This window comes from Ambystoma mexicanum, chromosome 9 (assembly GCF_040938575.1).
Source record: "Ambystoma mexicanum isolate Mex_15411 chromosome 9, UKY_AmexF1_1, whole genome shotgun sequence".
Taxonomy (NCBI): Eukaryota; Metazoa; Chordata; class Amphibia; order Caudata; family Ambystomatidae; genus Ambystoma; species Ambystoma mexicanum.
In genome coordinates, this window is record NC_090931.1 from 172706709 (window position 1) to 172727452 (window position 20744).

Here is a 20744-nt window from a genome sequence, read left to right on the forward strand (position 1 = left end):
ACTTTTGAATGTGCACAGGGTTTGGCTTGACCCGTTGCAGGACCACTTCGATTTCACAGTTCACAATTTTACACTCAGTTGGATACCGAACAGATGCCTTCAAACAGATGGCATCTGCTTTGGTTTCTTAAGTTCAGTAATTCCTTCAATATTTCATTATATTCGCGTTGCTCAACACATACGCCTCTTACTTTGTTCTTTGCAGATTTCTGATTACAATGTTGCCCCTTGCAACCTTGGTTCTAACACGGACCGGTTTGCTAGCAGTCTCACCGATTCACCGGCTGTGCTGACTTTACTGGAGCGGCTTTGTTATCTGAGCCAAGGACAGTACCACAGCTGCAATCGCTCCTCCCTGCCTCAGCTATTGATGCGGGCGAGCGCTGGGTAACTTCGATGCACTATGAACCTTCTTTGAGCTTTAATTCCTGGTCTTACGTTTTCTTCCTCTGAAAATGCCAAGGGCAATTCCCTCCGTGCAACCCTTTCTGATCTTGCCGTCTTTCTCCTCGTATTAAACTGCCATCTCAGAACTGCTGCTTACTCGGGTGGTTTGCCTTGCTCAGGGTGTGCTTCATGCTCCGCCTTTTATCTGTGTGGGGGAAGTGTGATGGAAGTCCGGTGTGTGTAATTATCAGTAATTGCCTGACCTTTCTGTTGGGACATGTCAGGTACACAGCTTTGGCGTTAGTCCGTTGTCCCTCTCGGTGTATTGTCCATTAGAACATGTTTGAGCCGGGAACAGGGGCTAGCGAGTTCCTAGGTATCCTACCTGGTAGGATGGGGAAAAGGTGTTACAAGGAAGGATACCACCTTTCACCTTCCGGTGTCCCACTTCCATTCTCCGGGGACCCCCCCCCATCCAGGTGATCCTCCTGCACTAGTCCACCCCCCGGAACTGGATCCAAAGCGATGGCCATGTCCTGGCCACCTGGATTACAGCTCTCGCTCTCTCTCTAACAGCAAAGACTCTGGGGAGTTGAGAGGCTAACTAGTATAGGTTACCTCTGCACCATTCACAGAAGGAAGATGTTACAGACCCCCAGGAACTACGTCCCGGCCCAAAAGAACAAAATACCAAGTGTAAGGCTGCCCTTCAGCACCCACCTCTGTCCGAACATCAATAAGCTTCTAAAAACTCACGTGAGGCGGCACTGACCCACATCAAAGGGTCACAGTTTCTTGGAGAAGCAGTCAGAAGCCCACAGGGGAGGAGAGCTATGTCCATTGATGAGGTGGAAAGAAGCCATAAACCATATAAAAATCCGAAGGTTGCCCCCCCCCCCCTGCCAGCCCACATAGCCCCAGAACTCACTCGAACAAACAGAAAAGCAGATGTAAACAAAAATAAATAAAAAACAACAAACACTGTCGCCTTTCTAGAGGAAATACGAGGCATCAGAAAGGACATTGGCCACAGACTCGATGAGCTAGACAAACAAATGGAAGCCATTCTGGATAGGCTCCAAGGGTTGGAATCTAATCAATCCACAGTAAATGTGCTGGAAATAGCTTGATATGAGGATCTCAGAGTCGGAAAAAGCTAAAGTGTTAGAAAAGGTCAGAAGAGGGCCCTAGAAGCCAGCAGAAATACAAAGATAGTCATAAACACCTCTCTGTCCTCAGAATCTCCAGGCGCCACCAGTGTTCTCCTGTCACCCGATGGCTGAATGAGAAGGCAGTGAGGTACAGATGGGGATTTTCCTTTTCCAACTCATTTGAGTATGAAGCTTAGAAGTACAAACTTGTATCTGAAGAGGACATTCAGAGAGGTTTGGAAGAGCCGCTTCCAGAAAATGAACCCCGAAACACGAGGCGCCTCATAGACGGCAAGGGGGAGACAAAACAAAAGACAGATGGCGAGTAACAAGCTCTTAGAAGTATTTTTTTAAAAATGAACACCCCATCACCTGAGAAGAGATGAAGGTAGAAAGATGGAGGAGAGTTGGACAATCATGGCTTCATGGTATGGTTGTAGCCGGTTTGGCTACTGACAGACTTGACAGGAAGTGGACAAGCAAAACAATTTGAGGGTAATGAAAGCATTTAACCAGGTAACAGGGACACAGGGTCTGAAGTCAGAAATGGTCTTTCAAGTGGGGGACGCCATAACAAAGGGGGGGTGGGATTACTAGCATCAATAGTGTTCAGAGATGGGGGCTCAGGATATAGGGGAACAAAGAAGTGGTATCCCGGGAATAATCTGGTGGTCTGGTGCAAGGGTGAACATGTTACCAATTCAAGACTGGATGCCAACAAGGGGTGGGAGGGATGGTCTTGTTTGGGGGCTATGGGAAACCCAAGGGCATCCTCGCATCTACTCCCCCTCGATCCCCTTCTCAGATGACCAGAGAAAAGCCATCGCTCTTGGATCCTGGCCCTGGGGGTGGAGATACGAGGGAGGATCACCTGGGTGGAGGGACCTTGGGGAGTGGGGAAGAGCATGTCTTTGGGTGAGCCATGGTATCCCCCCCCTTTCCCTTGTCAAAATAACCCCTACCTTCCGTCTGCCTTCATAGGTTATTATCAGTCATTTCCTCTTTCTTACATTCAGTACCACCACTTTGGTAATGAGGCAAGGAAGAGGACTGAAGGAATACAATTGCAAGAGTCAGGCATGTCCAGCAAATAGGACTAATTATGGTCGGGCTACTGAAACCAAGGACTTGCACCTGCAACCAGTTAACAGGCCACATGTGTATAAAAGGAGGGACTGCCAGCAGAGAAGAGGGAGAAGGAGAAACCTACCTGAGGACAAGACGCAGCAGACGGTGAAGAAGGCTGGAGAGGGGTGGCGGGAAGGACGCTGGTCGCTGCAGAGGCGTGTAAGTGACGCCGGGGCCCCAACGGGATGCGAGAGGGTCAAGACACCTGCAGCCTCCATTGCCTTGTGCCCACAGTCAGAGCTGTGGGACACAAGAAGGCTGCCAAGCATTACAGGCTGCCGGTAGCATCCACAAGGGAAGAGCAGAGCTACCTACAACAAGCAGCGAGGAACGAAGAAAGCGAGCACAGCTCGCCGGGCTCCTCAAAAAAGTATATAGGAGCTAAAGGAAGCTGGAATGAAGAGCGAAGACGTCCGTAGAAGCTGCCGCATATCGGTGAGGGAAATAAAGGGAACACTCATACCTAGGCAATCCTGCGGCCGCAAATGGGCATATAGTATGCTGAACAATTTGAAACCTGTGACAATTGGTCGTGGAACCCAGATTGAGGGTTTTTGAATGCAAGCAAGCTACAAGTTGTTGTGAATGCATTTAAAGATGAAACAAGTGATACTGAATACTGGACTAAAAGAAAGTTATGATGAATGTGTAAAAAAGGGTAACACAAGTAATGAACATTGATGAACAACGTGAAAAGCAACGGATGAGCACTTAGGAATACTGAGAAAGTAAGGTGATGAAAAGGATGTACACCATGGAGTGAGTTGTGTGGAAAACACGTTGCGGCAAAGCAAAAAGACTGCGAAGGCGAATCAGAAATAAATGTAAACTCATGACACAGGTACAGAGAGAGAAAACCTGTGTGGCAAGAAACCCAAAAGAATACAGAAGGATAAAAGGGTGCTAGGAGTTACCGGTTGCATGATATGTAATGGGTGGACCGTGTGGTCGTACAAAGGTACCTAGCCCCAGTGACCACTGTCTGGAAAGGGTCAACTAAGTTAAAGAAAAGGAAACTGTATTTGATAACCGGATTACTGAAGTGAATGAGAAAGAGAGCAATCTGCACAGACTATTGAAAAGATTTAAGGATTACAAAGTTGAACTGGAACGGTTTTTGAAAGCAAAGAGATTTGAACTGATTGAATGTTTTGATGCTGGCGGAGCCTACCTCTTGGGGAAGGGAACCACAAGACTTTGCGAACCGCGTTAACCTCTTGGGGAAGAAACCCCTGAAACCTTTTGGAACTATTGGGAAGGGGAAGCTGGAAAGTAAACCAGGAGCTGGAAGGCGCTCAGAACTTTATTTGGAACACTATTTCTATTGTTGCTGACATCCCTACACATTGTTTATCTTTAGTTGTGAGGGAGTTGTGAGGGCAAGTGTAGGTTTTGGACACACACAGACTTAAGTTGAACTTAATGACAGACTATCCTTAGTTTCTTTAGGTAGGGAAATCCCACCTTAGCATAGGGCAAGTTAGGCCTTATCCATCCTGACATTTAAGAAAATATATAATTTTTATGAGAAAATTCAATCTGTCACCTGTGTCTTACTTCATGATGCCTTCATAGGGCTTGTTGATCGCAGTTGGGGGAATTTAGTTATTGAAATGCTTCTAGAAATATAAATATGGGTTCACACAGGAACTCAGCATAGGAGTTGTAGGTACATGGCAGAGAGAACCGTCAAGGGAAGACAACCGGGTGATCTACTGTCTCCAGCCCAATGGCTGACACCGCAGTTACTCTCACCTTATGTTCCCTTAACGTTAGAGGGGTCAATTCCCCAACATAAAGATCCCTCGTTGTCCGAGAATTTAACTGCTCAAGATGAGACTTGCTATTTCTACAGCGTACTCACTGGCTGAGGGGCAAGGAACCATCCCTAAAGCGAAGATCTATAGAAGCTGTATTTCATACAGTGGGAACTACCAAGAAGAGAGGGGTAATGATTATAGTGGCTATTCAATTGGGAATGATGGTTGTGGAGGAACTGAAGCAACGATCGGGGAGAACTCATTAGGATCGAGACACCCAAAGAAAAGAGAACATCAGAAGGAAGAAGCAGACCGTGGGAGAAAAATAGAAGCCATGCAACCTGATGGTGCGTCCAACGAATACATCATGCCCACGTTTACAAAACAGCTTCACAAATATTAATCCCAATTTAAGGCCATATTGGTACAAGACAGCAGAAATTACTGTTCCTAAAACAAAAATATAATGAAAAAGGGGACATGGCAGACAAGAGAGAAGCCAAGGGAAAAAACGTACATCTAAAACGATAACCGTGATTAAACCAGAAAATAGCAGATTGGTGTACGACACAGATAACATAGGGAAGGAATTTAGATGTTATTATGAAAGGTTATACACAGCGGAATATATGGGGGATGGTTCTCACAGAACACACTTCCTTGATCAACTAAAGATCCCAGCTGTCTCAAGGAAGACAGCAGACCCCTTGGATTCCCATATAACTGACAAAGAAGTAATTCAAAGTATAAAAAGAAAGTAATCAGGGACTACCCCATGGGGCAATCGATTCTCGGCCCGCTTTTACAAAACATACCGATTTACTTTTGCCCCCCCACATTTGACAAAGGTGCTTAATGCGATTCTTGTGGGGGGTCGGGGGGTGTCCTGCCTGACTCAATGTTAAGGGCCTGAAAATAATCGTAACTAAGTTGAGTGTAATGTCCATCCGGCTCTTAGATCCAGTATAGAACATACGATGGGGATATTAGGTATGAGGGTGGAGAAAGACACAATCACATACCTACAGATCCAGAATCCTACAGATCTTACAAGAATAGGCAACTGGAATTTGGTTCCTTCGCCTAGAAATAAAGGGGGCAAACCTAAAGAGATGGTACCTGCATACACCATCATGGTATGGGAGAATGACATCTATTTTCAGCAATCCCAACAACGGTCCTCGAGACCTACTTTAAGACCCTTGATTACTTGATAACCAAATTTGTGTGGCAGGGCAAAAGACAAAATTGAAAAAACAATACTCACCCTTCCCAAGGAACGCAAGGATTCTGGCTTCTCAGACTTCCAACTGTACTATAAAGCAACCAACTCAAGGTCCTTATGGAACACGTGAGAGATTGCTTGGGTAGATACTGGACATATATAGAAGACATGGTTACACACCCTACAACAAGTCATGGCTATGGGCCCCACTCAAAACCATCCCTGTAAGAATAAGAAGACATCCAACCTAAGGGGTCCTGTGGATACTACGGAAAAAGGAGGGTTTGAATAATAAAACTTTCCTCCTGGCATTTCCGATGAGCTTGCTTTGGGGAGGCCTTGTTGATCTTGCTCGATTGGGCAACAATACAATACATGCAAAAATGGTCCAATAGGGGTCTGGAAAGAGCCAGTCAACTATTTACAGAGGGTAAATTCAGGGGGTATGAAGACATCAGCAAGCTTTTAGGACAAGATGCTATCTCCATTTTCGAATACTTGAGATTGAAAGGGAAAATCACAGATCCAAACTGGAGAGATGAACCGCCACGTGATCTCCTTTTCAAAAGATCAAGATCTCAGCGAACTCAAGATAAGGGACCCTCTCAAGTTCTTGTAACTACAGAGACCAGAGGAAGGCAAACTTAAATTATATTGGACAGCCTTAGCTGGGGAAGAAATCTCAGAAGAAATAAATATGGGACAAAATATACAGAGTTACTTTCCATGGTAACCTATTTAAGGCCGCAATGGAGCAGAACTTTAAAATGTTGCATGGTTGGCACCTTGATTCCTTAAGGCTGTCCAAGATGTACAATACAGTTTCCCCACGGTGTGCCCGAGCCCATGGACAAATAGGATCCCTCTTCCACATGTGGTGGTACTGCCCCAAAATTCAAAAATTACTGGGCCGATATCCTGAGCTGGATGAAAGTGATACAAGATCTCAGCTTAAACTAAGCCCCCTACAAATGTTATTCGGTGTCCCCCGATAAATGGTGAAGAGTACAGGTTCCAGAGAATATTGGAGGCCATGTTCCCGGCTGTGAACTGGCAGTGTCCCAAAAATCGAAAAGACAGAGTTCCTAACAAAGTAGACTGGCTGCATAAGCTCTGAACAGTTTTATACAGGAAAAATTAACGTCCCCGGTACATGACCACATGGGTACGTTTCAAGAAGAATGGGAACTATTAATCTATGTATGGGACTCTATTAGACCCTAGATGGGACATAACAAAAGAGGGAATAGATCCCATATCTATTGCATAGCATTCTACTTCTTGGGAAATATCTTGACTGGAAGGGGCCGGTATGAGGAAGAGGGGGTGCAAGTTGGGGGTGAGCATCAGGAGGCAGAAGGGAAACAAGTATGACAGGGGGGGGTAGTTCAACTATGACCTCCGAATGCAACTCTTATTTTTGTACGCGCTCATTAATATTTCTCGAGACCCTTGAAAGATAAGAAATGTCAATAACCTATTGTTTAAGGGGAGGAGGGGAGGGCGCGGTTTCTGCCTTTCATTTTATTATAATCACATGTATCTGGTATGTTGCTTAAACAAGAAATATAAAGTATTCAAAAATAAATTTAGAAAAAATAAGTGTTCATGCACTAGGAGGACATACCAGGGGGCATTGGATTGATAGAGATGCACACGCTAAGATAGTACAGTGCTTCTGCAAGGCGTCTAGGGGATGCACTCAGACCCTAGGAGTTGGGGCTTCCGAAACCACAGGGGTGCCCCCAAACACTACCACAAGGGGCTTCAGAGAAGAACAACAAAAATGCCCTCTGGCGAAAAAAGGGACTGCAGAGAAATTACCCCAGGCACTAGGAATAAGGATTTTAGAGAAATGCCAGCAATATGCACCAGCAAATTGAGGCCTTTAAGACGTGCCAGGGAGTTCCCCCCCCCCTCCCCATGTATTATGTTGAGGGCTTCTGAGGATGCCAGACAGTGGCAGACTTGGGCACAAGGATGGACAGATGCATTGCAAAGATGAAAGCAGACTTCTTTCCTCACCTGCCATAGTCAGGGTCCGGCACAGCTGTTCCTGCCAGTCTGGTCCTGGATGCAGAGTCTTTTCCCATCTTCCTCTGGGGCTCAAAGGAATGTGACTGCAGCAAAGGAGAGAGGTTAGTGAATGAGATGCATTTATGGGCTTTGTGCCCCTGTACGAGAGAAAGCGGTTGCATTGCAGAAAACATGGTGTTCTTTTCAATGAAGACTGAAATACAAATCTAATACACCAAGACTCTGTAATGCTACTCCTCTTTGAAAGCTCCTGCACCTATTAAACAAAATGCTTAACAAATGGGGAGACATTATTTAAAACTATGTAGCGTTAGTAAATGGAATGGGAGGCAGATAAAAAACAATTCCAAGAAAGGCCAAGCGTTCACAAATTCTTTTTCAAACATACTTTTGATCATCCACATATGCATACCCGAAAGATCAAAGGGTGAGTGAAATGGTCATTGGATGCAAAAGTTGGTAAATGAATCCCATTTTGTTTAAGGGTCAAGTAAGACAATTCAACTAGCGAAAGTGATAACATGGTGCCGTGGGCGTATGCCCGAGGGAGCGGATGGTCACGAATCACGGTGTACCGCGATCACCCTGGTATCTTTTATGGAGAGTTGGAGCAGGTGAGGACTTCATTTCCCAAAATTACAGCCTCAGCATCGCCAGTCTCCTAATGCATGCATTATCATCAAATAGTCACATGATGCCCAATGTAGCCACATGGCATTGCCGGAGCCCACAAACGCAAGCAGCAAGAGGTGGGCGAATTTGGTTGGACGTTTCTGGAGGAGGATGTGACATCAGGAACAGGTGAAGGCAATGACAGCTGGAGGAGAGGATAACAAAATAAGGAGTATAAAAAAAAAAAAAGGTACAAAAATGTATGGCTGGAAAAAGTTGAAGGAGGCACGAGATCGAGGCAGGGAGGAGTCTTGAAGGAAGGAGGAACCAGGATACTGGCTGAAGGGGGTTAAGGGACCAGGTATCTAAAGAGTGGTAGTAGAAACTCCTAGCTACAACACCAAGACCCTGAGAAGCTTGAGTACTAGAAGATGGTGGAGGCCATGTATAGGGGAATGAAGCAGGGGTCCAAAGGAGCTGGATTGAACATGTTATGGATGGGTACTTGTGGATATAGGTACTTTGTTTTTCTGTGCCCTGGTCGAATAGGACCAACAGGAGCTTTATGGAAATGGCAATATGTGGTAGCTCATGGAAATGGGTGGTCACTTGAGTATTGCAGGCAACTGCCACTGTGTGCTGTCTTGGCATTCTTTAGGCTGAGCCCTAATGCAGAGACATAGGAGAGTGTAAGGAAATGAGGCCCTATGCGGCCGGAGTCACCACACACGGGGTAATAACCCCTGGTGATTTAGTGTGCTGGGACCCCGGACCGAGCTGGAACTACAATTCCCATTACCTGCTTTGCACGGGTTCGCTGAGCTCGATCCAGAAGCACAGGTCAGGAGGCCTGTTAGTTCCTCCTTGTGCCACTTGCTGGTAATTGTTTGGTGTGCAAGCACGGGCCAAGGAGGGGAAGCTACACAGAACGCTGATGTCGGAGAGAACGGAGACAGTAGAGTGAACCTCTCCTCTCTGACTAGCATTTGTCCTCGCTCCCACCGATTCGCCTGGGGAGACCTACGGAGGCTCTGCAGACGCGAGTTAAGTGTATTGTATGTGTGGACCTTGGTGTTCATGTGGAACGTAGAGTCCTGTGAATTTAACAGGGAGATATGGATGCCACAGGAAAATGTGATTGTATAGAGAAAGTGATTACTGAAAAAGACACAAACTATTAATGTTTCACGAGAGCTTTCTGGCAGCCATTAGACACGTGCCAGTTGTCAGTAACAGTGGTAACTGCCAAGTGCATTTATGTTGCTTGCCGTTCACGATGTGTTGCTACCAATATGCCCCATGTACATGCATGATACTAACCAACGGTGCCAAGTTTCATGTTTTTTGCTGCATTTTGTCTGCTACACGTTCTTCAGTATTCGCACAACTATGTTATGTGGTAGAGGAGGGGGCAGGATTGCAGATGCTCATTGTTAAGTTGGGACAAGAGTGCCAAGAGCACAGGGAGTCACAGTAAACCAGAAAACAAGGTTATCGCTCTGGTTCTCTGCTGTGAGGGTTTGATATGTCGTATTCGTTACAAGTGTGTCAAGGTATCCTCTGTGGGTACTTATGGTATGTTTTTCCCCTCAATCCTTTTACCTATCCACTCAAGTTTCCTAACCCTCTTTCCGGTTTCCCTAACTCTGCATACCCATCCACAACTTCTCCCTAACCCTCTTCCACCCCCCCCTATTGGCTGCCTTGTGGTTACCCGTTATTCACAACCAGGAACCTGTGCCAACCAAGGTGGAAGGGTCGACTTTCATTCGGCTTCCGTGGTCAGGAAAGAGTTGTGTTACTCCCTTGGGCTTGACAGAGTATATGGAAAGTTGCTCATTTGGTTTTAGGAGGTTATTAGGTGTAAACATATTATGCTAACTGGGCTAGTAAGACCTTGTAGCAGGATGCAATTATTTGCTAGCATTTGTGCTCTTATTTGTTGGTGATGGAGAATGTACACGCTTGAGGCTACATTTTACTACTATGGGACAATGTATCTTGAATTCTTGTTGGTCGTCGAGAGGTAGTGCTACTGAGTTTGGAGGTATTCGTGACGGTGAAACCCGCTTTGGCGAGCGCCATTTTGCCGCACCACTGTGGCCGCAGATCCCCTTTCGCCATAGCCACAGAGGCGTGAGAGCCAACTCAGCTCGGCTCATTTGGTGCGAGGGCGATTCTTAGGCTCAGCCGACTTTACAGCCTATTTCTATATCACCCATGCGTCAAATGGGCGCATAACCCTAGCGTATAAAATATTTTAAAAAGGAACTACATTCAGCAGTATAGGACGCAAGGTCACAGACAAAGGGGAGCTTAAAGTTTCAATGCACGTTTTGTTTTCACTTCCCCTGCAATAATAACTGTTGTGCATCACCACACTCTAAGACACGTTTGGATTTGTGGCCGAGGGCCGGACCTTGTAATGCAACGAAATACATCATTGCAGGTTGCGTTTACTGTGTTAGGAGTAGATATATAATAACCATGTATTGCATAGTAAGTCTGCTGAACTGTCGGACAGTTCGCCAACACCTTTTGATATGTGAGTCTCCAGTTAGCAAAGTTGGACTTTACCTTTTTAATGACAGACAATCCTCGAAACAATGATGGCTGGAGCATTGAAGCCAAACGAGAGGGTGGTTCATAGCACAAGACAATAACATGCCTCAGTGCATGTTTATTGATCATTGTATTTGCTGTCTGCCAATGGCCATATGCTTGTGTGCAACAAAGAAACTGAGTCATATTTGCCATCCAAAGTTATATTAATAAGGCATGGCTGTGAGCTGCTCTCAAAAGGGTAATTAGCATTACATAGGTGTATAGAGCAACCATACTATACTCATATTATGAGCGCCCTGGTAACAGTCACAAATATTACCAAATATTCACTATTACTTAATATTAAAAGACAAATTATATATATATATATATATATATAAATAAAACAAAAATGGAATGTGCTGCCAGGGTATGAACCCAGGTCGCCAGGCTGAAAGGGCCAACACTTACCCACCAGACTACATTGAAATGATCCATCATTATCACTTGCGTTTTTCGGCCAAACTATGTCAGTGCCAATTGGTCCCTGCGCCCGGTTGGCCGAGGGTATCTGCATAAAAAGGAGCAGCGCCCAAACGTCTTGCTTGATTTAGTGATGACTGGCAAGGTTTGGGTGCTGGTAGACTTGATAGTGCTTTTGACCGAGTTAGTACTTGGCCCAAGGGGACATAAAAAAAGTCATTTTCAGAGATGAAGCCAATGTAGGGAGAACAGAATTAAAAAAAGAGAAACATGATCGATGAGCGACCAAGCAGCAGCAAACTATATAACTCAAATTGAGAACAAGGAACATAGGCACAAGTTTATTTGTGTACCAGGGTTCTACGAGACCGCTGTGCACCCCTGGCTCAGGGTGACAGGCGGGCTTACCTTTGGGTCAAGAATGGCACGGTGCTGGGGCGGGCCAGAATGCACAGATCCCTCAGAGGAAAAGAAGTCCTCCCTGCACCTAAAACAAACAAAAAAAAAGGTGCAAGCACTCCATGTGAGATAAACTGCAGAACCAGTAGGCATGACTGGGCCTGAGCGAGGTGGGCACGGGCCATGGCACACTCAAATGAACAAGCTTTGCTGCATTACTGCACAATCACTGGAGAGGGATCCTTACCGTGACCCTGGGCCGGGCCATTCTGCTGGTGCAAACCAGGGATTCTCCCAACTCCCACAACAGGCTCCAGCCCACAGAGCTTCCAGAAACATCTCCGGGACAGCATGACGGCCCAAAGCTAAAAGAGGGACGAGAGGTGGAAATGTTAGTAGGAACCAAAGTGAGTAGGGGGAATAAAAAAAGAAGAGGTTGGAAGAGCTGGAGAAGCTGGGGATGGAGAGGCAAGAGGACCAAAATAAAGATAAGAATAACATTCAACAGGTAATGCAACAAAAGATCAAGGTAAACTGTGCGGACCTCACTCTGTCCAATGCAAGCACTGAAGCCTTGGCGAGAGGGGCTCCAACACAAGGGCCTCCCGAAGGAGAGCGCTCTGAGGAGTCACTCTGAAGAGACTGAAGCCATGGGAGCGAGGTGACCCAAGCTGAGGCCTCCCCTCACAGACCATTTGCAAGAATGTGTCAGTCCGTCTATGGCAGGAAATGAAAACATGGCAGGGTCCTTATCTTCCCGACGATGGAGCAGAGCTCCTGCAGCCTGAACCATGGGAGCAGCAGGGAGTTGCAAGATCGGACACTGCGAGAGGAACTCCCTAATATTCTCATTATAGCCCCACATCATCCTGGGGTGCCATGTGTCTTTTTGGGGCAGCAGGGACCTAGGTCCTTTGATCTTTAAGCCAAAATGGGTGGTACTTACTTGATATGGGTTCCTTTGTGGTCCTAGTCAACATCACATTTAAGTTTAATTATTCAGATAATTTCAAGCTGTGGGATTCCCGAGCCAAGGCATCATCCCGCCTCCTCAATAGATTTAGTTACTTCATTTTAAGGAAGTGGTGGAGGTGCAGAGGGGTGTGGGGGGGGGAATTAATTCTTGCAGCAGCAACTGGACTAAGGTTTACGCTTCCTTACATATCATCCGGCAACTGCTAGCATTGCAAGGACAGCTGAGCATAGAGGCACGGGGAGTATCCAAACAACCCTGTTTACTATAATTACATGCATACTACAAACTGCAGGGAGACTATGAGATGCAAATAAAATACATGTACAATAAGACAAATTCCCATGCGAGAGCCCAGTTGGAGGGGATCTGGGTACGCCACCTGCTTTGTGATGTGACCTCTTGAAGGCAGTATATGGAAGGATACCCCCCCCCCACACCCTGCCCCCACTGACAGCCTTCCCTCTACAAACCTTCTAGGTCAGGAAATAAGCACTAATCACACTCCACAAGGATAGAGGCACTGTGGAGGTGTTTGCTGCACTTAGATTCCTCACGGGAGCGTACGAGGAGAGACAAATATGGAGTGCACATAACTAGTTTCAATCTTTTTAGCCCATCCCCATCTTCATCTCCCACTGGAGATAAACCCCAAGTATTCCACAAACCCCCTCCAGCTACAAAAGGTCTTGACCTCCAGACAGGGACACTGCGGAGCAGTGGGGGTGCCATCCTACAATGTGCTTTTTGCATTCTTTAATGAGCAATAAAATAAAACAAGGTCCCTTCCGGACACCGGATATGGAGGGGTGAGGACTTTACAGGAAGTTAAGAACATCCACCCGGAGGACCTGCATGGCAAGATTTCAGTGGCGACAGGCTCACATTCACAGTTCATAGTTGAAAGACTAAATTGCGGAGTGAGAACAGACACGCTGGGCCTAAAATGGAGAACCGCCTCGCATTTAGGCAGCTGGTCAAAATTACGGATGCCAGGGGGCTATGAGACTGGCAACAGAGAGTCACAGAGCTGGAAGATGGCGTGCCAGTCGAGTGAACAAAGGGATGGCCTGGCGTACTACCTTACGTACTGCTCAATGCGGCCTCTGGCTAGTTGACAAAGGATCGCAGACTTATGATGCGCGCAATGCAGCAACGCTGCCAACATGGAAGGCCATGTTGCGATGGAAAGCCCGTTTAGGAGCGTGTGCATCATGGGCCTTGCTTCCTGTAAATACAATCAAGTAAAAAGAATATTTGGAATGTGGTGCTGTGTTGTTTTAAGGGAAAACTACAAATACAACAGTGACCCTAAGCAAAACCAAAGAGAAGAGACAACACATTGTAATTTAGAGGGTTGACACACAACTTTCATCTCAATCCTGCTCCTCACCCAGAAAAAGGAGAAAGATGGGGAAAAAAAACTATCCCAAATACAAAAGTGCAAATGAGATGGTGAAGAAAATCATGACCTCCTTAGAGGCAAAAAAGTAAGTAAGCAAAAGAAAAAGTCCCCTCCCATCGCCTACCACAGTATCATTTAAATCCTGCTCATTAATATCTGGTACCACAGGCCCTCAGCTCCAAGAGTCTTCAAGGGCTCTGCAGTAGAACATCAGGCGGGCTGTTTTACTTCCAGGAGATTTTAGGGCAGCCCTCCGTGTGGCTTCAGGGGTCATGATGGCTACCTCATATGGGTAGGAAGGGAGTGCATTTATTTTTTAAGTCAATGAGTACCGATTTTATTTCCTTAATTGCGACTACTGAGGAAATAGGTCTGTCCCAAACCAAAATGGAGGGTGGGGTCTAGATGTTGAGACCTTGGAATGACCATAGTGGTCAGAAGTTCTACAACTGTCTTCCAACATAGGACTCCAGGTGATGGGGGTTTGGGTCTATGTGATCTAAACATTTGACCTAATCACATTAGATCGAATTAATTTGACCTTTTTTCAGTCTAGATCCCCCGCAACCCCCCACTTACCCTTAACCTACTCTATACCCTTACCCACCCCAATATATTTATTTGATCAAATTTGACTGAAAAAAAAAGAAAAAGTCCAAACAAGTCGATAAAATGTTTTAGATCAAATGTTTTTAGGTCAATTATGCTAATACCATGATGGCTTTTGCCTAGAACTTCATAATAAACTGTTTAGTTTTTAATAAGTATCATTGGAGCTTCATGGGACAAGTTCCAGTCAAGGATGGTGGGAGGGAAGCATTTCCACCAAGTCCTCTTGACAGAGTTTTAGAGAACCATCTCGCCACCTCTTGCAAAATTTAGGCCATAGTTGGTGAACTTGCGAGCAATTATTTCAGTGCCTGTATGGAGATTTCCCAACAAGGCCACTTTTCAAGAAATTGTTTGTAGTTGGCAAGAGGCACCAGCATGAAAAAGCCCCCCAAATGTAAAGAAACTTTCAGCAAACAACTTTCAAAAAGGAGCAGAGAAGCACTTCAAAATATGGACACAAGGCAATAAGATTTTAACAGAATAAAGCAACACTTGGAGACGCGACGCAAAAGCACAGATATGTAAGTAATATAGCATGCAGAGTTAACTACACGCTCCAGGCCAGGGCAGATTACATGAGACTTTTTATTTTTAAAGGGCTCACGTTTCGTGAAGCAAAGGGCTTCAAAGGTTAAAGCAGGGAGCAAGGCACACTACTCGAGATTTTGGGTTATGTTGTTTTATCTAAGAAAGGAAATAAGTAAGGTTCTGCACAAGAAGCAGTTCATCTGCAAGTTTCCAGGAACTCCAACTTCTCACTTAAGGTGAATGCATTTAAGGTGTGGGCTATGGCTTCACATTAACTATATGTTTTAGTTGAAATAGCCCATTCAGGAAGCTTCAGGAGAACTCCTCCAAGCACCTCAAGAAGAACATCTCTCTAACCAAAAAGAAGATAAAAAATGTTTTTAAAGAACCGATTCTATACGAATTCCCCGTTCCGTAAGGGGGCGCTTCGAATGCAGCAGTGAAGAGAAATTGCAGCAGGCCGGATGATCCTCGGGATCTGCAAGGTTCAGCAGCTCCCGCAGATGTCAATCACTGAGGATCCGACATCATCCAGCAGATCTGAATACTCCCGAGGAGGGACCGACTGGAAAAGTGGCCGGACTGGGAAGCAGTGGCCGGGGTAACAAGTGACCAAAGCCATGGGCTAGAAGAGGGAACTGCAAATTATGCTACGGACCGGGGTGGGCTGGCTTATAGGGAACCCTAGAGATTTCCCACTGGGCCTATGCATCATGGGCCCCTTTTATGTGGTTACCCATTTCCTAATGCTCTTACGGAAAAAGGGTTGGGCTTGCTCAATATGTGCAATATGGGGCCACTTTCAAAATAATTTCCGGGGTCTCTTGGTTCCTCGTCCACCCTTGCCTATGGCTTGCCAGAGGTTTTGGACTACAACTCCCATCAATCCTAACCAGCATAGTCGGTGGTCAGAAATCAAGGAAGTTGTAGTAGTGAAGAATATCTGGAGAGCAATAGGTTGCAGTACCCTATGCTAGAAGCCCGAGGGCCTCCTGGTGACCCACAAATAAGACAGTTTGGGCATACTGTAAATAGGGGTCTTCAGTGATGCTACACAGTAAGAAGAGACTTCTCAGAGAATGGAAGGAACTTGGAAAAAATATCCATAACACAATTTATATAAAAAATCTTCCATTTAGGAGCAAAGTAGATGACTATGCCATAACATGGAGACTTTCAATCCATCAAGCTTTGCAGGGTTTGCCGCGATGGGAGCCATTCTGAACCATGTGGATAAAAAGATGCACTCTGCCTTAAAGAAGACCAACGTGGGTGCTTACATGTCGCTGAGAGCACTACATGTCTAAGGCAGTGCTAAATGATTTTCAGAATATAAATACCACTAATCAAAGAGTGCATGGATTGTGCACCGATAATTACTGATATGCAGAATTTCGGTTGAATCTGGTCTTTGTTGGGGTCCTGGCCACCGCAATGGAAGCCTAATTTTTCTAGGACTAGACATATCAATGTACATGGTTGGCACGCTGATGGGGGCGGGTGGGGGTCACAAAATGATGGTCCTGAAAAGGCAATTTGAAAGGGCCAAATTGCATAGTGGCAGTCTAGAGGAAAGAGTACAGAAAGCGGTTTCGAAAGTGCAGGGAGATCTCGCTCCCAGCCCCGGACACCAACAGCTTCTAGGAGCTGCTTTTGTCTCCGGAGGCAAACTGGTGCCAGACCAACATATCTATGGGGCATTAACTTTCTGCATCTGGAATGCGCGTGAGCTACTTTTAGCTCCTGATATCTTAATTTCGACCTCTGTAAAGTTAACCAGGAGGATAAACTAAGAAAGAAGGCAATGGCAGGTGCTACATGTGTACATGGCTGGTAACAGGCCGAGCCAAGCGAAGCAAGGGCTTTGGCAACGGCTGCAGGCTGTTACCGGCCATGTACGCCCACCCCACAGATAAGGCGATTGCCATTTGCACCCCAGCGGTTGGCCCAGGGTGCAACTACTTAAAAAAAAATAAAACAAATATGGCCCCAATCTCCCCCTCAAAAAAACAAAAAAGAAAAAAAAAGGTTGCCTGACGCCCTTAAAAAAAAAAGAGACGTAGTCCCTTTTCCATTTCCATAGCAGCTGCGGACAAGAGTAGTGCCAGGATTGGAGCACAAAGCTCCAGTCCAGCACGTAAGTAGAGTGGGAGGGAGGGAGGGGTGTGGGGAAAGGGAGCAGGATCTTTTTGGGGACATCAATCAATATGGCACCTTCCGGGAGAAGGCCCTCAGTGGTTAGAAATAACGGGGGCGGTATGCAGTGGATGCTCGCCCGCACTTCCATCCACCCGATAGGCGGAGTGCCCTTTCCTGGGTGCGAATATTAATTCAGAGCCCTTTACTGTTGCCTGAAGACCGAACTGCGGGTGTTCACAAAAGTCCTGCCATCTGTTATATCAGTCTTGCATCTGGAGTGTGTAGACGTATTCACTTATGGACGGTGGTTGATCAGTAGAAAAAACACACATACCAGGAAAAAGGTGAACCATTGATGAAAAGCTGTGAGGGATTCGACCATCTGCACAGTGGGTGTGCGCTCCCCCGTTTTCTTTTTACTTTTAAAAGAAATTGAATAAATGGTAGATTAATCTCCGGAAAATGTGGGAGGCTAATCCACACATTTTCATATGCTCACTGCACAACATACACGTTGACCCGTGTACTCTGGGTGGACACGGCCTAGCGGCAACCCCCCCCCCTCATATTTAGTTGGACTATGAAAGCCAAGAGTACATAAATGCATCTCAGAAGGGGAGGGCAAAACCTTCCTCCTGCCATGGCAAACCTAATTAACTAACAAAGGATCCATGGACCCACCCTGTCCTTTGTTAGGTCTGCTGGTGCCAGCTACGCATACTAATACAAATGTATTCAAACAGGCCCATGGACAGAAGAGACAAGAAACCCCAACAACCTTTGATATGCAAGGGAATTAAGAAATTGTGGATTTGATATATGAGGACTGTGCCCTCGTGACCACTCTCGAAATTACATATGAAAGATAAAGGACTAAGTAAGAATTCAATAGAACCGGCAGCAACCACTCTTGACCCTCCAGCTCATCCACCAGAGTTGGAAAATAATAAGTCAAAGTAATTGTAATGGCAAGGTAAGTCACGCTCCAGTTGCTGAAAGAATCAATCAAAATATCAATGTATATTGTCCCAATATGAATGTTTTCACAGGCATTAGTTGTGACAGTGATGATAGTTATTCAAAAGGTTGGACAGCCAACACGTGTTTCGACCAACGGGTCGTTCTCAAGGCTGTATTAGTTCCACATTACAACAATGGAAAGACACAATAACCCATAGGTAGAATATAATGTCTGTTTCTGTACATAGAAGAATGAATTACCAACAACAGAGATCAGTGGAAGAAACATACATAATTATGCAAAGATAAGCAACATTAAAAGTCAATAAGACACATAGCACAATTCGATTACAGGAGGGAAGGTTCAAGCAGGTGATGAACAGCATTGATCAGTGAGCAAATTAGGAGAAAATGAAAAAGTAAACAACCAAAGAGGATTATAAGATTAACAGGTCCAAGGCAGTTATGGAATTTCTCATAAGTGTATCCTGAAACCCTTACTCCGATATGGTGGTAAACTTAGAATCATTCAAAACTGTACAGAGTATATTTCTAGAATTATGGCCATATGACCAGAAACATGCCCGACTCAGATTGCCACCAGAAAGACCCAATCCAATGTGTGTTTTGAGAGAGACAACAAGAAAGATATAGATTGCCAGCTGCTATGAGCTGTCAAATATGTTATTCAAGAACATCCGTATCGCTAGGATTCACCATAAAAATGTATACTCCTACATGTGCACCCCTTCCCAAGTGTGCAGGATTAGGGTGTTCTGAGTAGATATGGTCTTATCCTAAGAATTCATAAACAGCCAGTAACTGAAAGAAGGGGAGGAAAGGTAATATGAACGTGAAAAAAAATATTTCCCTGTAAGAAATAACAGAAACGCATGCTTGAATCATACCCGAGAATGGATGTTTGACCCGTACTCCTCAGAGAAGAATGATGGTGGAGACTGGCGTGAGGCGTAAATAACAAGTCATTAAATGATAAGATATATCCCTATATAAATACAGCCAGACGTAATTGGTGAGCGAGAGATATATACCAGAGTAAAAAATTAAACATATCCCAAATTAGATAGTAAAAACTACAGGAAGGTATAGCAACGCACCATAGAACGCCGTGACATACGAGAATAATTCTAGCCAATATCAGCAACTTGAGCGCAACTTACCTTGCCATTACAATTACTTTAACCTTTGTGATGCACTGTGTCAACCTGAAGCCAGCTCCCGCATCTCAGTATCAAGGGCAGTGACCGGTCATGTCTGGGACTGTGCGTTTACAGTAGGCAAACCCCGCAGGGGGACCAAACTCAGAAGGTACGAGAATGTGGTTCACTGGAGACAGAAAGTCTGTTCTCACTGCAGCTTCAAGGAAGACCTGCCGCTTTGATCAAGGACCACAGAGCTCAATTAACCAGAGAGACCCTTTGATCCACAACAGACAGGAAGATGGGCGAGACCAAGTATTACATGTTTTCACCCCTTTAGCTTTTCTGTTGCAAAGCACTCTGGTTAGGACCTCGGGCATACAGGAGATTGTTGGTGGGGACCGATGATTGGTTCCCTAAGGTAGGCCTACACCAATCACTGTGGTCCACTTGGCTTTAAAAGAAAGCTGAGCCCCTCTTTTTGGCAGATCATCTGAAGACTTTGCAAGGAGTAACAAGAAGAACCCTGGGTGCAGGTCCAGTCTGCCTTATATCTTCTGTCAGTGAAGGAAGGCCAGGATTTCTAAGAGGGAAGCAAGATCCCTCCCCTAAACATCTCCAATGGAACAGAGGGAGATACTGAATCCAGAGGACTCTCCTGCAGCTCCAGAACCAGTACCTAGCCAGCCCACAGCGTGCCCTGCGAGGCTCTGCAGCAAGCTTCCTAGGTGGGAAGTGCCAGAGAGTCTGAACAAAACCAAGGACAAGGCAGTTGCCTGCAAAATTCTCCTCACCTTTGGACCGCCCGCCTTAAAGGATGACACGAGCCCAGTGAAGAAGCTAGAAGGATTGCATCAACAAGCATCCACCGACGAGCATCCACCAACATCCGCCTCAAAGGCGTTTTCAAGCCCCTCGAGCTGCAACCGAGTGCACCGCTGGCTGTTACGCCACTTACCCCGTCCGAGATGCCTTGACCAGTGCTTCAGACTTGCCAACCAGCAATGAGACAAAAGTTCCTGACCCTGAGCCGATGTGTAGACCAGCCTGCAACCGTCCGTCCCGCCTTGCTCGCTGAATTGCCTGTCGCCTTATACCCACAGCTGTTTCCAGTCTTGAACTCTGTTGCAGAAGCTGCAAAGCGCCCTGAAACCGACTCAGTCCAGTGGAGCAACAAGAACTTTTAGAATCACAAGGTACATTGTGTACCGCCGCACCCACTGCCACCCATGCTCCCTCCC

General features: G+C 45.8%; 1 protein-coding gene across 1 annotated transcript in view; it reads right to left on the reverse strand.

The window, feature by feature from the left end:
* NLRX1 (NLR family member X1) overlaps positions 1–20744 on the reverse strand; it is a 74731-nt gene that overhangs the window by 36677 nt on the left and 17310 nt on the right. The window contains exons 2-4 of the mRNA XM_069614375.1: positions 11974–12091; positions 11736–11814; positions 7677–7771 (exon numbers count right to left, since the gene is read on the reverse strand). Of these exons, the coding sequence (XP_069470476.1) occupies positions 7677–7771; positions 11736–11814; positions 11974–12079 (280 nt within the window). The 5' untranslated portion in view covers positions 12080–12091. The remainder of the gene's footprint in view (positions 1–7676; positions 7772–11735; positions 11815–11973; positions 12092–20744) is intronic.